This window comes from Aquila chrysaetos, chromosome 8 (assembly GCF_900496995.4).
Source record: "Aquila chrysaetos chrysaetos chromosome 8, bAquChr1.4, whole genome shotgun sequence".
NCBI lineage: Eukaryota > Metazoa > Chordata > Aves > Accipitriformes > Accipitridae > Aquila > Aquila chrysaetos.
Window position 1 is genome coordinate 12,516,584 of NC_044011.1, and position 17,771 is coordinate 12,534,354.

The window sequence follows — 17,771 nt, forward strand, 5'->3', positions numbered from 1 at the left end:
GAGTGTGCTCACACACCCGACACATCAGCCACTAGGCAGACGCAGTCTGCATCTGAACACCACAATTCTAAGGCAAAAAAAGTTGTTGAAATCTCGCGTTGACATCAGGATAGCTCAGCTTGGTCAACTGGGTGCTTTCTTTTGCTCCCTTTTCAATATAATTCCAAGGCTTTTGTACTTCTGCAAACATAAAAAAGCTAGTGTAATTGTAGCATAGTATCTTTAGTTTCTGTCTTTCAGTTTTATGTAGCCTGTTACAATATAGATCCTTTAGAGAATCTGACATTGCTGAGGGGAGTATATTTTATCTGAGAAAATTCACCCAGGGTTTTTTCATTTGAATTTGTAACTGAGATTTCTTTGTCAAGCTTTTATTTTCATAAATGAGTGTTTTCTTGAGCAGATATTAAACTCTGCTCCCTCTCTGAGGGAGAATGTATAACTTTCATGCCAGCAGCACTACAGGAACTTTAGGAATAAAAGGTCATAGATCACTTTAGACCTCGTTAAGGTGTGCCTGACTACTTTTAGGGAGCTCCAGGTCCAGGAAGATAAGGCCTTCAGAAAAAGCATCACAAGCAAAGTAATTTCCTTTCCTTTCAAAGTCTTGCTCACAGTGTCATACAGAGAGAATGTAAAATACGAACTTTTTAACTTGTTAGCCAGCCATTAAAGTACTGTTGACCTTTTGTAGACCACTGTAATATTAATTAAGGTATAGTGCATTTGTCAGTTTCTTATTCCTGTCCCTAAACAGGTGAGAGTTTAATTATTTTCACAGTGAACTGATAAAGTAGCTGTTAACAAAGCATCCTGATTGACCTTTGAAGAATTTATCACTTAGAAGAAATTAGGCACTTAAGATTTTCATTTTACCAGTCAGTTCTGTTGAAAGCATTTCCTTGACTGACATGCCTACATCTTGGATGCAGTGAAAATAAGATGAATGTTCAGAGTGCATATCAACTTTGAGAAATGAGGAAAATTTTAGTCATTGTAGGAATTGATATGTCAGCAATGGATCAGGATCGCTGTGTAGTTTCTGAGTAATCAAAACATTTATTTTACGTGAAACATTGGACTTCACATCTGATTCCATCCTCAATTAAAGCTGAAGTCATTTATGTTGCCATTGGTTAAATCAAGGTCAGAAAAAATTGTTGTCAGGAACTAAGTAGCTTTCTGAAGGTGTGCAAACACCACAGAATTGAAAAAGCACATTAATAAGCTATACAAAATAGTTCTTCCTTACAGTGGTACTTTATAGATAACTTTATTACAGTAATTTTCAGGTAGGCATGGAATTTTTAGAGTAATATTAGCTTCTTACCATTTATAGATTCGAATTGGACAAATTAGTGGCCTGACCTCCAATGGAAAACTGTAGAAGTGCAGCTAAGATAGAAATTAATGTCAGCTGCTTTCTCTGGAAGTTAATTGTATTCACCTTTCATGAAACTAAAAACGTTGAACCATTTTTGAGAAATAGCTGGGATTCTGATTTATGAAAGTAAAATTAGCATCTTATGCTATGAAATAGACATTAACCTGAAATATATCGTTTATACTAAGATTATTTTCCTACATGTATTTTTATTTTATTTTCTCCCTAGGAACCTGTATGTTTTCCACAAGCCACATACATATGCTTATAACTATCAGAAGGCGGATTTTAAGGTATATGACTGTATTGTGTTTTTATGTGCTTTCTTTTATCTTTGTCAAAGTCTTACATAATTAGATAATAAATATATCCTAAATTATATCGGTAGATAACATAGAACTGCTATTACTGAAAAAATAATAATTCACTAAGATTACTATAGTCAATACAAAGATAATGTTTGCTAGCAAATATCCAGAAGTATTTCAGTGTGTTTTAGACAGGAAAAAAATGTTATGGAATGCTATTGCACAATAATAAAAAAATTGAGTACGTAAATTCTGAAAGTTCATAGTGAGAATATATATTACAGTGAATCAGATCTCCATCCTGTCTTTATCTTGATTTAAATCTACCTTATAACAAATTAGAGACTAAATTCCATTTAATGATGATTCAGTTGCAGAATCTGCCCTTCAATTCTCCTTCATCTTCACCAGTCACCTAAACCCAGATCAGGAGTCTGTATAGCATAGCCCTCCATTTTCTCTTTACGTGCTAAGTCCTTTAGCAATTTACAAGATTCTGTTGCAGGGATTAGAAATACCCCTTAGTGAAACTGAAATTACAGTATTTCTTTAAACCTGCCATTAGTTCATATTATCAGAAGGTTATTCAACATGCTTGAATATCCTGTTCCAGCTCTAGTTTTATACTGTAACTGAACTGTAATTGTAGAGTACTGAAATGTAAACTCCAGGCGTGAACTTTGTAGAAAACCTGTACTGAGAAGGTTAACTACATGGATTATGCTTCATAATTGTAGTATACCTGCAATTTCACACCTCTCTGTATTTGTAATCACATCACAAGAAATTTTCCCTATCACTGCAGGATATACTTTCACAAGCCATAATTAGTATCAATAGTATGTAAGCCTGTGTGCTATTGTGCTGAAAAACTAACCCTTTGCTGTAAAACCATTCTATTTTTTTATACCAATACAGATGAAGTGTTTACACTATTAGGTAAATTCTGTATCAGACTTATAAAAGAACACTTTTATATTATGCCATGAAGATAATAGTAGTGGTATTTCAGGATCAAATACAAAAAAATGTATTGATATGACTCTGGAGAATATAGGAAGATATGTGTTAAAACAGCTCTGAAGCAAAGCAGCTCATTCACATTGAGATTTTGAAGAATTTCTAGGAACAGCAGAATCATTCTATAGTTTCTAATATTGGCATAGGAATTAGTGTTAAAGTTGAGAGTGAAAAATGCTGCCTCCATATATTTTTGTAGAAGAAACCGTAATGAGGCAGAATCAGTTGTGTTACAAATTAAAAGACTGCTTATTTCTTTCAAGCTTACTGTAATTAATTAGAATCAGAAAGTTGCAGCACAAAACAAAATTTTTGCTCTTCCATTGAATGTTATTTGGCAAGTAGAACTACTAAACTGAGGTATATATGAAGAGTATCGTATAAAAGTAGATATATTCTCATTCAAGAAACTTTTCTGTTTCCTTTTATCTCTTAACTGAAAATTATGGTTTATACATGTAGCATGAGGCTCTGGTTTTAAATGAGAGGTCTGAAATTTGGAAGAAGTAGTCACAGTTAATTACTTGCTTCCCATACCACATCTAGGGTCCCAATATCCCAAATTTTAGTCATACTATGTATAAGCCCATGCAGGCATGCAGCATTCAATGAAAATGAAAGATGAACAAATGTCCATTTTTCTCTGCAGTCTACTGATGACCGAGTCTTCTATTATTTACTTGTGGACAGTCTGATGCCCATTGAAATCCTGGTTAGCTTTTCCGCATTAGTACACTGGGATGATACTGGAGGTAAGGCCAACACAGAAAAGTGCATCTTAATGTTGTGTTTTCCCATTCTTGAACATGTCTGTGCTGTTGTGTTTGTCTGTGGTGTATTTTGGCACAGTTTGAGAGTTTAGCATTAGTCAAACTGATTCTAGGAAAGACACTAATATTCAAGCAATACTTGTTATTTCATATTGATGATGAATATTTTCTGGAAAGGATCCCTCCCTTTACTCTTTATTATGATTTGCTGCAAGCTTTTCATCAATATATTGCTGGTATGGATTTCCTTGTGGTTCTTAGGGTTTCTTTTTCTACAAATTCCATTCTTGCAAGCTACTTTATGCCATAGCTGATCAAAATGCAGTAAAATCAGCAATATGACCAAAGTTTATTTTTTAAGTGATTTTTATGCTGGTGCACAGTAAGCTCTTAAGTATATTTACAGCTGGCTTATTTCGAGATCCAACAGCTTGGATGATTTAAATAAAAATCACTTGTATTTTATGAAAATCATTGAATGGCATTCAGAAAAGCTAATGCATGTTATGACGGTTGGCTTAAATTAATCAGACTTTTAAACATTGGGTATGCACATAATTTTAGTGCATCTAGAGTAGAGTAGGTAGAACCAAAAGAAAGCTTAAAAAAACCGAAACTGACCATCCTGTTAAAAAAACTATAATATAAATATAAGCTTTGTATGGCTGTTTGCTTCCTTTGCATGTGGACAGAATGGATTTTTATGGAGTTTTAGAGCACCTTAAGTGACTTGGAAGATATCTGATTTACACATCCTCCTAACGCATTCTTTTAAACATTATTTTCTAGTAAATAGTACAAATAAACCATGATCCGTACCACCTATGCATTTTAAATGACTGGCTCTTTTCTATGAATTATCAAAGTCTAAATGAAGACTTCAATGACTGTGAAGTAGCTACAGATTCTGCATAAATGTATTTGTCTTCTACTGTTATTCCACCCCCCCCCCCCCCCCCCCCCAGTTGTGTGGGGTTTTTGTTTGGGGTTTTTTTTTTCTTTCTTAATCTAGGTACTAAACAAGAATGTTCTAGTATTTCAAAGGGTGTGCTGATGGTTGAACATTTCTCTTGGAAATCTGTGACTCCTGGAGAACTTCTGTTAAAGATGCATACATCCGCAACCAAAGCTACTGTGTTGAATCTTCCTGTTGGGTATGTATGAGTCTTCACTTCTGTCCTAACACTTTAGTCTTAAGGTTTGAGATGATCTTTTACTTTACACAATAACTAAGAGTTTATTTCCTAAAACATAAGTTTTTGGAATATCAAGCTGGTTAATAGCTAGGATTTGGTAAGACTGCAAAATTGCTATGAATTTAAAGTAATTACCAAAACCTTTATAAAGATTTTTAATTCTTTACTCTTATTTAAGAGCATTTACCAAGAAAAATCACACTGACTTGCTGAAAAATAAACTGGAATACAAATTCTTACTTAAAAGTGTTTCTAACTAGAATGATTTTGAGATGGTCCTTGCAGTACCAATAAAAACTAAAGAATTAGGATTTTTAGTGGAACTGTAAAAGCATGATTATACTATAGGAGGTTTCATAGCTTTTCTTGAAACAGGATTTATGAAACATGACAGGAGAAATTCTGAGGTTATACATGAAGCCTTGTATATCTTACTTCACATTCACATAGTGCTAGTATGATTTATTTGTCTTTGCATATAACTCTAGATACTCAGTGTAGAGCATTGACTGATTGTTTAAATAAAGAAATAGATGAAAGGCAACAGTCTTTGATATTTGTTAGTTTCTGAAAATGCTTCCAGTGAAACAAGGAAGATGACATCTTCATACCTTGCCATAAGCGTAAAGTTGCTGACTAATTCATTGAGGCCACCTGCTTTTCCAATAATAGAGACTAGGCAGTTTAATCTCAGAGATGAGACAAAATGTATTTTTAAAAAATCAAATGAGATTTCAAATAAATAGGCATAGAAAGAAAATACCACAATACTAGCACACTGATACTAAATCAAAGCACTTTAATAGTGCTCTCTATTTGTTTTGATTCGGACTAAAAATGGAAAAGTTACTATTGTATCTATAGGTTAGTTCTGCCACCACATGTATTTTCTTAGTGTAGTTTCCAAAAGCTGCATATCTCTGTCCTGTAGGGAAGCCAAAAATGTCTATCTTTTTGCACCTGCAGATTTCAAAGCTACCAGAGATACAGGCAGCTCAAATTGATAAGCTTCTCACCTTTGATTCTCTTTACTCCAGGCAGAGCCAGCAGGCTTTCAGGAAGATTTAATTTACAGCAGGTGTGGGAGATAAATGGGCTTATTGACTGCATCCCCATTTCATTCAAAATGAGAAATGGCTTGCTAAGCCAGGAAGGCACTTTCTTCCCTCTGTATGTTGGTGGCCAGGGGGCATTTCAGATTTCACTCGCAAGAAGATGCAATTAAAAAAGGGCAAGTGTGTGTGGGGGGTAACTCTCCTTTCTTACTCTCACTGCTGGATCTCTGGTTAACACTTTGAAGCTGTGGCCTGGATGAACTTCTCCAGCTAAATGCTATTCTGACACTGATATAAGACCATGTCAGCTTCACCATTTGGTATCAGCAAGCTCCTCAAGTATTTCAGTGGGACTGCAGGACATTGCTGACTGGAGAGAAGAGCATGAATCCCCTGTGTTGTATAACTATAGTTATGAATGGTTTCTTCTACGATCAGAATCCATTATAGGATTTGATCAGGCAAACAAGGATAAGTTGAGTGTATCCCAATAAGAAATGCTGAATTTCTGTTGTTTGCCACCTTAGGAGGTTATGGTTGAGTGGTCTGGCCCACAGTTGCTCCAAATAATGGTCACTCTGTAGTGTTCATCTACCCTGACATGATTATGTATTAATTTTTCCTGGTTCTGTCAATGCAAACATGGACATTATGATCTAAGTAATGCATGACCGAAACACTTGACTTCTCTAAGCTTTCTAGAGCAGATAAGTTTTTAAGGGTAGCTAACTATAATCCTGACTAAAAAACATTGGTTTTGTATCCATCTGAAATAGTGAAACTACCTATTTTGCTAAAGAAAATCAAAATAAAACCTGAACAATTAAAATAAAAATAAAATAATATTGACTTCTCTGATTTTACCTACTGCCTATGTTTGGCGGTTCTTGAGAAGCAAGGAGTTAGAAATGCAGGATTTGAAGAGCTAGGACATCTAGGAAAGGATTTCACTTTTACCAGAAGTATGAAAGGAAAAAGTTAAGAATTGCTGTGATTTTTTTTTTTTTTTTTTAAAGAGGTGCTTTTTGGATTTTTTTTTTTTTCTTTCTTGAATGTAGACGACATATATTGCTCTTCACAGTAAGTGCTCCCATAGGGCACCATATTCATCTGTGTAGCATGGTGCCATGTGTCTTTGGAGAAGAGGATACTGTGATGCCAGATCTTGAAAAGGTATGCATAACCAGAACCAGTAAAACATTGTGAAAACGGTGTTTCTGACTATTATTTAAAGTGAAGTACTGTTAGCTCTTGATTTAGAGCTATTATATTTAATGGTATAATATTAATTTCAATATGAAATGGGTGAGTGTGTAAAAGAAATGTGTTTTACAGCACAGCAGGCACTGAGATGGATATTGCAACAATTGTCTTATATAAACTAGTATTGTAGTTTACATAGAACAGCAGCATAAAATGGAATGTTAAAAATACTTTTGTGAAATGCATATGTCAGAGGTAGCATATAAGCGCTCTTTTTGAGGCATGTGATAAAATACATGTACAGATATTAATTAATATTAAAAAATACTCACATAGTAAAATAAACTGTCACACCACTAAGGTTTGTTTTGTCCCATGAGATCACATATTATTCACTGGGTCCCAGAGCAGCTTTTATATCTAAAATGAACAATTGATTCAAACAACTTTTCATAGCTGAGATGAGAGTCCCAGGGGAGTAATTACTACAGCTTTTGTTCTTCATTGCCTGCAATCCAGACAGATATCACTGTCATCCATATTTTCAAGATTTCTTTGACAATCAGTAGGCCCAAATATTTGTCATGGGCACTGAGAGGAGGGAGTATAGCTTCTAGAGTGCACTTGTGCAAAAATATTTTGAAAGGTGAGTGTAACAGCAAATGTACATAGCAGTGTAGATTCAGAGTCCTCATAATAGGACATTAAAGCAGCTTGTGCAAATTTATTACATTTATTGTAGCAAAGTTTAAATATACAAGTTGGGCCATTAAAAATGTCTTCTGGCTGTACTATCCCCTTGTCTTCAGGTTGTGGATGAAAAGCTATTCCTCATCAAGAAAATAAAGCAGAATTTTATCGTGGGGTCTTCTCTGCACTTCTTTTTGAAGACAGCAATTTCTCTGCAGAGTGTCATTTGCAGGAAAATGTGCACATTCTTGCACAGAAATCCTGTGATTAATGATGAAGATTAATGATGCTTTAAGCAGCATGTATTTAGAGGTTGTTTTCAGCAGGATACAAATACTCATCTGTCCTTTTATAATAGAAGAGATGCTGAGCATTTCAGCTAACAAGAGTCTTATTATCACTGCAGTAGAACGTCTCTGTGTCCATCTTATATTTGATTAAATGTCCTAGGACTAATGATACCAGAAAAATAAAATCCTTAACAGATATATGTTATGGTGCCTGTTATAGTGTTGTAACATTTTTATTTCAATAGCTAAAATCAGTGAAAATTTGGTATGCTTTTGAATACCAGAGACCAAATTGATTTTACAGTTTATGAGATTAATAAAAATTGCTTGACTTAGGAAAAGTTTTGTACTTCATCACAGAAAAAATGCTTGTATGCTGTTGCAGCCTAAAAAGAAAACAAAAGAAAATCTTAAAGAAATCTTTCTAACAATGGTTGTTTTTATTCTATCTCTCCAGGAGAGCTACCGGTTTATAGAACAGGCTACAGCTATCCTGAAAGCTGTTGGAAATGTGATAAATAATTTCAGCAGTAAGCCTGAACTTTCTAAAGCCTTGAAGCAGTTGGAACTAACTCACTGTCCTCCTGGCCTCCACGGTACTGGAATGGCTGAAGAACACTTCAAGGTGAGCAAACAATTTTAATAAACATGTATCTAAAGGCTACAAAAGCTGCCTAACAACTTAACATTGTTGTCATCCTCTTCAAACCAATGACTATGCTTTTACAAAGGACCTCCTGAGTCCTCCAAATGTGGGATTTGTTATTAAGTGTAAGCCCAAATGACATAACTTGCAACTGTGTACAATTGTTGTCTTTTAATATGAACCAATTTTAATATGCACAGAGTAGCACATCCTAAATTTGAGTCTCTAATTTTGTCAGTTTAGTTTAGCATACTTTAGAGCAGAAAGCATCAGCTTTTTTTTTATTTTATGACTTAATTTTGAATTTAAAAGACACTACCTGAAATTCAGAGAAGCCAGAATAGTTCCTTTCTGTGCCTAATGTTGATGGCACAGGAAAACATTATTACAGCTTATATTACTGAAGACAGTGATGAGTTTTTTACACTCACGGTATTTCTGAGTTGTTTTTCTTTGTTTTTTGAAACTGCAACATTCTTATTCAACTTTTCTGCTCTGTGTGTGATAAATTAAAGGGTTTTTAGATACATGATGAAAATGTTACACTTTTCTGTAAATCTCTATACTGTAGCTTTTCAATATTATAAAAGGATTGCAACAAAAAAAGTTATGTAAAAGATATGCTGATTTTTATGTATATGTAAATGTTGATAATACTGCTATAACTTTATTTTTCTTCAGTCAGTGCTTTATATATTCCAGATTCACTTACTTTTGTCAAAGTACTAGAAAGCTCATGCAGTTTAGATTGTGTATTTTAGAAGACTGAATAGAAGAAAGGGATTAATATTGTTATAATCACTGATATTAAAAAATAGAACACCTAAGCCAGTGCTTTTATACATGGGCTTGACACCAGGCTCAAATTCAGCAAAACAACAGAATTAAGAAAGAAAGATTCCAGGTGCACCACTCATGAAAGAGGTAATTTTCATGCCAAGTCCAACAGAAAAAAAATCGGTTTGACCTCTCTGGAATGGAAAATACAGATGTTAAATACATATGCTCATATGATATATGTGTAAAACTCGCGGACCTTAAGACAAATTCAGTAGGCATGAACAAACATATCTCTTCCTTTCTCCCACTCTAAGATGACCAATGTATAGTCGTAAAGGAATGAAAAACCAGAAATGAGATAAATGAGAGGCACTGAGCCAACAGTAATTCAAGAATGAAATATGGAAATTATCTGTCTTTAATACAAACGGTAAAAAATTATTCTGAACATAAGAATGTAGTAAAGTAGATTCTTTCTTCACCAGTCTTAAATCTTTCAAGATAAAAGAAATGTTAATTAATATTAAAATATATAACTTAGGATAAAATGTTTCCAGAAAGCAGAAAAGTCTGGAAATAAGGACAATGAAAGAGAAAAATTTTGTCTTTTCCAATAAGTAATTACTATGTTCTTCAATTCAAATTATGAAGCAAGCTCTGAAAAACACACTCTAAAATTTCCATCCATTGGAAGAAGGAAAAAGACTGTATTTCTGCTCTTTAAGGAGCATCAATATGTCAAGAATAAAAATAGAGTCATCAGTTTAGTCATGTAAGTAGGACACCAAATCTTCCCCTCTTGCTCATCAATATACTCATACTTTTCCTTGTGGTACCACCTCCTAATTCAGTAAGCATGTCCATTTGGTTGTTGGTCTCTGTTCTGAAACCTTTAATTAGAATGCCGGTTGTCATGATGGTGATTATAATGTGTTCTTCTGTCCTCTGGTATGAGACCATAAACTCACTTCACATAAACTACTAAGATATTTCTGGGTGATAAAAACTTGTGCTGTAGAATCAGTCCTATATTTAATAAGCCAGGCATGAAACAGGTTTTCTCTTGATTGTTGGCTTGAAGCATGGTAGTCCTACTGCTGGGACTAATTTTCAGATACTGTATTTGTTAGAGGAAGTTAAAGACTTCATTTGTACATGAAAAAAGAAAAGAGCTAAACAGGTTTTGAAACAATAATGAGAAGCAATATAAATCAGCTTTTAAAAATGAATAATTCTTTGAATGCTTTTCCTCTTTTTTATTTTAGGTTTTCAATAGTGCATTTTGGTATTTGATCAAATATGTATTAGGCAAGAAGGCTCCTTACAGCTATAAATTTGCCTTCAGGTCCTTCACTTTGGATTTTAAAGACACTGAGGTTTCTGAGGATGACACTGTGTCTTCAGGTACTGTATTGGTATTGCTAATCACTTCAAATATATCTGTCCATTCTTATTTTCAAAGAAGCCAACTCTTCACTAATCTTGTGTTTTCTTGCCTAAGTAAGCATGGTTCATTTCTTTTGAGATGCCTTCTACTGTTGACAGCACGTCTGAGACTCATCTCAGAGTAGAAATAATCCTTTTCTTTGTTTTAGAAAGTCTGTTCATGTTTTGTTAATTTATAAAATTGCTCTTTGCCTTTCTTGACTTGCATTTGTCACTACTGACAAGTGTTAACAAGCATCTACAGATGCTTTTTTTACCTGATGTACTGCAGATCATGTCTGTTCAAATTACTAGCAGAAAAGACCTTAAATGCCTATATTGTTCATGAAATGAGAGTGAAGGCAGACTCACATTAGTACCTTCATTGGAAGTTCAACTATTTCTTGGTGATAGGTTGAGAGTTTTTTGGTTGATTGGTTGGGGGTGGTGTTTTGGGTGCTTGTTTTTTAAGCGCATTATTTGGCAAATTACTGTGTTGGCTGGCTAGTCAACTGGCTAGTCACACACATGTAGTGGGGAACTAGCTACAGCACCATCCACCTCTTCTCCAGCCTGTGATTAGGGTATGCTGTATACCCGAAGGTACTGTGGGAGAAGCCATTGGAAGGCAAATGGATTTATTACAAGCAGGGATGATTCTCTTCCCGCAGGTTCTTTGCCTCATTTTGTGTGCAGGCTGGGAGCATAAGCAGTTAGAATTAATTTTGCCTAGCAACCAAATACATGGCTCTCTTCCATTTTAAGAGACTTATTTTGCAGTCTGTGTAACTTTTTAATCTATTAATATTAATATTTAATTTATTAATAGAAGGTTTTTGTATATGGTTTCATATTATGACAGAAAAAGAATTTATCTGAAAGATTTGCAGGAAGATACATCGTCACCATTTGAAGGCCATTGAGGGTGACTTAGCTTTTCCTTCTGCTATTATGAACTTAGAGTATAAAGTCTTTCTCCTTGGTCAGTCAAAATGATATTAACTTCATTTCAGTAGTCAGTTTATTTTGGAAAATCAGTATAAAAAACTTCATTAAAATTTACACAAATATATTTACTGACAAAATGATGTAATACCATTGTTCTTTAAGAAAGCACATATACTTGTCTTTCACGCTTTTATGGGGACTTTCCTCCAAATCCCCTCTTGTCTGAAGGTTATTCTTCTGTGAGACATCAAAGATAAAGTATCAGCCAGAATGACTGAATAACTCATTGTATTTTTCACAGAATTATATCCTATGGCAAGAGTATAAGTTATAAGGGTCAGCATATTGACATTTGTCACAGCACTTAAAGTCAACACCTGTCACATTTTTCAAGATGACTGTGCTACTGATTTCTGTATTCAAAAAAGAAATTTAAATATTTGTCAGCAATAGAAGACATTTTTTAATTAGATTTGAATAATTAGCACAGTTGACAGGTTGTAGCAAAGACCTCATATATATTACTGTATAATGAGATCCACTGTGGCAGAATATTTTTTTAGGATTTGGGGGGTGAATCAAACAAGTGGAATAAATCTATGGAGGATGAAAGTTCTGTTTCAGTTTGATTTCCTCCAGTGTCCAATATATCTTTTTGATTTAGTTGCTTTTCCAGACTTAAATTACAAAAGATTCCTATTGGACTGGAAAGTGAATTGTTTCCCTTTGGCTTTATTGACCTTGGATATACATTTTGCCCTGCTTAATAAAGGTTGCAGTGGAATAAATACATGCTTTTGCTCAGGTTCCATCCCAGAACTCTAAAGAAATGGACACAGCTGCATTCAAAAAAGCATAAGTCAAGTGAAGTGTCAAGAAAAAAATAGGTAGATAGCAGGAAAAGACATGTGAGAAATGCATTATAGGAAGGCCTAGCATCACCTGATTTGCCTGGCCCACATTAGCACTGCTGCATTGTCAGGTTAGTTGCTCAAATCTTGTCAAGACTTGAGTTATAACCCTTTAGAACCTAACAGTCATCAGGGTGAACTACAATAACAGATGAATGAAATCTTTTCGTTGTCTGTGTCTGAGAGTAGATCAGTTCAAATCTGAGCTTTTTTTTTTAAATGCCACCTCCATTTTATATTAGCATATTCATTTTGCACTGTGTGCTGAATTCATCTCGAGATTTACTGAGGGCAAGGATATTATGATCTACTGCAGTTAGCAGTCAAGCCTGGTAACGTTTCTGAGAAGCCTTCCTGAAAATGATCTAGTGACATTTATGTATCTGCCAAATACCATCCATCCCCATGGAGCAATTGGCACAGGAGCCACAAGAAACAAGTGGAAGACCATGCCATGTGAACATATGACAAAAATATGGAAGCTTCTGAAGCTGAGTGCTTCTCCGTGGCATGGCTTTTCTGTGGTCTTCTGGGAAGAGAGTAGATAAAGGGACCCTGCAGAATTTTGGGCAGTTATGAGATGCTGAATTTACAGAGGTATGTGATGCTTCCTGGGAAAGGAAAGGAAGCATATCAGGATGATGTTACACAAGATGAGGGGAGGTGGTCTTGACAGCTCAATACTGCTTGCCTGCTCTCTGTTGCACGTTTCCTCTGTTTACCTTGTCCTGGTTTCATTGGGCCCATAGTGAGCCAGCTCAGTTCATGAACTCACTGGAGGTCTGTGGCACTGCTTTTCAAGCATTTCAGACACTTGACAGTCATTTAGGCACAATTCAAAAATTCTTTCTCATGGATAAATTCCAAATATGAAGTAGGAAGTAGAGTGACGTTTGTGTGCAGTTCTGTTAAAACCTTCTGGTCTGAAATATTGTCTTATCTAGAAGTCAAGCTGTTAGCTATAAGCTTAGCTTATCTTTGTAAACTATATTTGGGAAGTCCTGTTCCTGCCCTGTTCTTTTCCAGAACAAGCTTCTCTTTCCTCCAGAAACATAAGTTAAGAGCAGCGATCATACACTTGTGCTGTTACTGGAGAGATAATTCTGGACGTTTGTTTCTTCTTGCACTTTGGATTTGAGCTTGAGTTCCAGTAAGGGGTGAGGGAAAGTTTGCCATTATTTGCCTCTCCAGTACATGCAAAATAGACCTTTTTCCAAAAAAGCTTTATATTACATTGCCTACAGTAGATGCATCCACACTGTTATGAGAAAACTGCAGCTGGTTTCATGGTGAACAGACTCTTGCTAGGCTGCTTTGAGAACTTCAGTTTTATTATTAGCAGGGTATCTTCTAATTAACAAGTAAGGCACGTCAGAAATTTTTGACAAATAGTTTTCAATTGTAATGTCAAAGTTGAAGCATTCGCTAGTTAATGCTGGTTGATTTAAAGCATTTCACAGTAACATACTTCTCTGATTATAAGACAAAATATTGAGAAGCATTAAGTCAAAAAAAACTTTAAAGATCAGAATATTTAATTTTTACTTCATTATTTTGACTTGTATGTTACAAAGAAAAATATTTTTGCTTTTATGACGTATTAAAAAATTTAGATCAAAAAACCCAAATCTTTAGGAATATATAATTTCACAAAACATTCAGCATTTCCAGTTTTCAGCCTGATCTGGGGTAACTTTTGACAGTTTCTATGAATAGAATTCATTTTTGTGTGTGACACTGCATCTGAGTTATTGTATTTGTATATTCAGAAACAATTTAATATTTAACTAAGAGACTGTATATCCGTACATTCTTTAGCCTTACAAATGAAGTGTATTATTTCTAGTGACATAGGTATTTATTTCTAGTTATGGAGTCCACTTGACCTCCCTAGTGGATAAACAAACGTTTATTCAGTTTGTTCATAGGGCAACACCAAGCCAACACCTATCAACATTTCACAGCCCTGTTCTGAGGGAGTAATGGGGGTAATGAGGTCTTCGTTCAGTGACAGGTGAGCTGGAATTTGAACTCACCAGCCTGGTCTCATATAAAGGCCACGTAGATGGGAAACATCTATTGGGCTAGATCTGAACAGGTACAGGTGAACAATTCTGTAATCAATAGCAGGATACAAAACCATAAATGCTTATAAGTGCTTATGGCACTGATGTTCAGCTTTTGGAAAATGCAAGCCCTTTCAGTTCCTTTGTCTTTGAATAAACTCCTCTACAGTAGAAGACTAAGATTCAGCTGTAAATGCTGACCACAGCTATAAATACTTACTCTCCCTCCCACACGAAGCTGAAGCTGAGGTTCCACAGCAGCTTAAACCAGTGTAACTGTAGGCTGTTGCAGTACTATCCCCACACCATCCTGCAGCTCCAGCACTGATCAAAACTTGTGCTGGGCTGATTTAGCCTGCTAAGTTGGCAGAAACATAACCCAATAATAAGAAAAAATTAGAATCATGGTATCTAAGTCAATTTTACTCACTTCTGGAACCTAAGAGTCTGCTTATAGGCAATTCACAGTTCTCTGGATATTATGAATGTTGTTGCTGGCAATGCAAATACTGAAATACGATATAAGCCATTGATTAAATGCAGATCACGTTCTGATCTTTTTAGACCTTAAGGTGCAGCTTCACTAAATGCTATTACTAAAGTCCTGTCCTTCTCCCCTTCCAATCCAAGAACACGTACTCCCACCACGAGCAGTTGCACAGATGCTAGGGAATCAGATCAGCTTGCTGATTTTGCAGGAAGCTAAGCCAAGGGGAAAAAAAAAAGATAAAAATTGTTCATGCAGCAAGCTAATCTGCCTCACCATGACACTGTGTAATCTCTTCATACAGTATTCATTTTGCTGCACCTATTACAAGGTTCTTATATGACTTAAGAGGAGACCCTATTGGCAGTGATGTACAACCTGACACTACTAAACTGCTTGCTTACCTGTCCAAAACCAAATGCAGGTGGTACCGTCTTGCACCAGTTGGATACTTTCTTGGGGAACTTGTCCATTACTTGATTGTTGATTAAGAAGCAGCAAGAACAAGAGATGCTTAGATGAACCAGGAGTAACATGAGATGTAGTCACACTTTTATATATTCAGGTTCAGTGTTAGGGTCTCGTTACTTGTTAGGTCAGTCTGTGTAACTGTATGTTCACATAAAAAGTATACAACTTTTACTTACTTTGTAATATATTATTTTGCCTTATATGGGGAATGTAGGCTCTGCAGCAGAGGCCATTCTTCTGAGCTAGAACACCTGCTGAAAACAGAAGTCTATTTCCTTTCCTTGAAAACAGTGTTAGTGGGGTCAAAAAGCATTGTGACACTGGGTTATTTAATTATAAAATAGACAAGCTTGTAGATGGGACAAAATCATTTTGAAGTATGTGTTACTTTGATGAATAAATGGAAGAAGATAAGAGACAGACCCTTTTCAGAGATGCACAGTGACAGGATGCATCTTAGAACATGTCAAATTCCAGTTGGATATTAGGAAAACATTTTTCACTATGTGGCTAGCAAAAAATTGGAAGAGATTGCCCAGTGAGGTTGTAGAGTCTCCATCCCTGGAGATATTAAAAAGTGGACTGGACGTTTTCTTAAGAGCATAAGCAACCTGCTCTAAGTTGATCCTGGTTTGGATGTGGGATTGGACCAGATGATCTTCAGTGGTCCCCTCCAGCCTATATTATTCTGTGGTTATATGCTTCTGTTTTATAAAAGTGGTTGTGCCATGCATATTGTTGAGTTCTAATCTGTTGTCTGTTGAAGTGGGCTTGTGTAACCTTTCAGAGTCACTGAGTATTAAAGAGGCTTTCTGGAGTTTGGAAATGAGACAATAATGAGGAATGATGGTTGGGAACACAGCCACATTTAACAATATTCAATAAAAGAGATTAGATTGAAATGTGTGATCTCCTGGATGATGACAGCAATATCTTTTCTTAAGCTAGTTTGTTCATCTGCAGTGTTGTCTGTGTTTTTAAAGCAGATTTCTCTCTTTTCTCCTCCTTTTTGTTTGTTGGTACTTTGTTTTAGAACACTGTTTCCTTCCTCTAACACTGTCTCACTGCCCTTGTTCTGTATCTGTACAGTTCCAAACTGGCCCCCTGGCACTGGCTCTTTGTAGTGCTGCTCCCTACACCCTCCCCCTAAACCTGGGTGCTGATGGCTCCCAGGATGCTAATTCTAGGCAAGGATGCCTTCAAAGAGCTCATTACTAACCTGTCAGAACCTACTAATTTCTGTTCCACTCCAAAACTCCTTGGTAACACAAAGTCACAGTCAGATAAATGAACTCCCGCTTTATCATAGATCTTATCCTTATTCTATGGCTCCTTAGTGAATGTTGAATACAATGTTTTGAATAACAATGGTGTTAAAATTATTACTTAATAAAATGATCAGATTGAGAGATGGAAGCACTTAAAATCTTGTGAAGCTCTTTTAAGCTGTATTCAGAGTCAGGCTTTAATTTATCAAATCCTGTTGGTTCATGTTTGGGAGGATATTTTGAAATTACATTAGGGGACTTGATTTTAAAAAATGTACTGCAATAGCTGTCCGTAAAGAGAATTCAATGATTTGGTATTTGGAATTAGCATAGTAGTTGCATTCTGACTTTGTGCAATTACACAGTATATTTTGTCTAATTTTATCATGATAAGAGCAAAATTTTAAGAGTGATATTTTTTTCATAAATGGAAGTTTTATGCAGAAACCATTCTGTTTCTGGAACATAGCTCTCTCATCATTTTGTGTTTGTTTTTTTCTTTTTAACTTCATTGCAAGCAGCTACAGGACTTCCAGCTTTATTGATGTTGCTCATTCTCCTCCCCTTCTTTCAGAGAGTTGTGAAAAGAATACCCTTAGTAGTTGGCAGAACCGAACTCCCACTTCTGAAGAAGCAGCAGCAGCTCTTAAACTTCAAGCCATCTGGAGAGGGACCTATGTTAGGAAAGTACTGAACAGCAGAAAACCAGGTGTGTCCTTTAAAAACGCCTTTTAAAAAAATGTTTCATACTTCACCTTATTCAAATACATAGTGTAAAGATTTTGTTACTAATTAATATCTGGTTAAAATGAACTGAAATGTGATAGAACATGATAGTTGAATCTCTGATCTC

The 17,771-nt window shown here is 35.4% G+C and overlaps 1 protein-coding gene across 1 annotated transcript in view; it reads left to right on the plus strand.

Annotated features, from left to right (window-relative positions):
- Positions 1–17,771, plus strand: part of ADGB (androglobin) — a 121,052-nt gene that overhangs the window by 64,354 nt on the left and 38,927 nt on the right. The window contains exons 16-22 of the mRNA XM_030023512.2: positions 1,614–1,677; positions 3,362–3,464; positions 4,495–4,636; positions 6,792–6,906; positions 8,374–8,541; positions 10,608–10,746; positions 17,493–17,627. Of these exons, the coding sequence (XP_029879372.1) occupies positions 1,614–1,677; positions 3,362–3,464; positions 4,495–4,636; positions 6,792–6,906; positions 8,374–8,541; positions 10,608–10,746; positions 17,493–17,627 (866 nt within the window). The remainder of the gene's footprint in view (positions 1–1,613; positions 1,678–3,361; positions 3,465–4,494; positions 4,637–6,791; positions 6,907–8,373; positions 8,542–10,607; positions 10,747–17,492; positions 17,628–17,771) is intronic.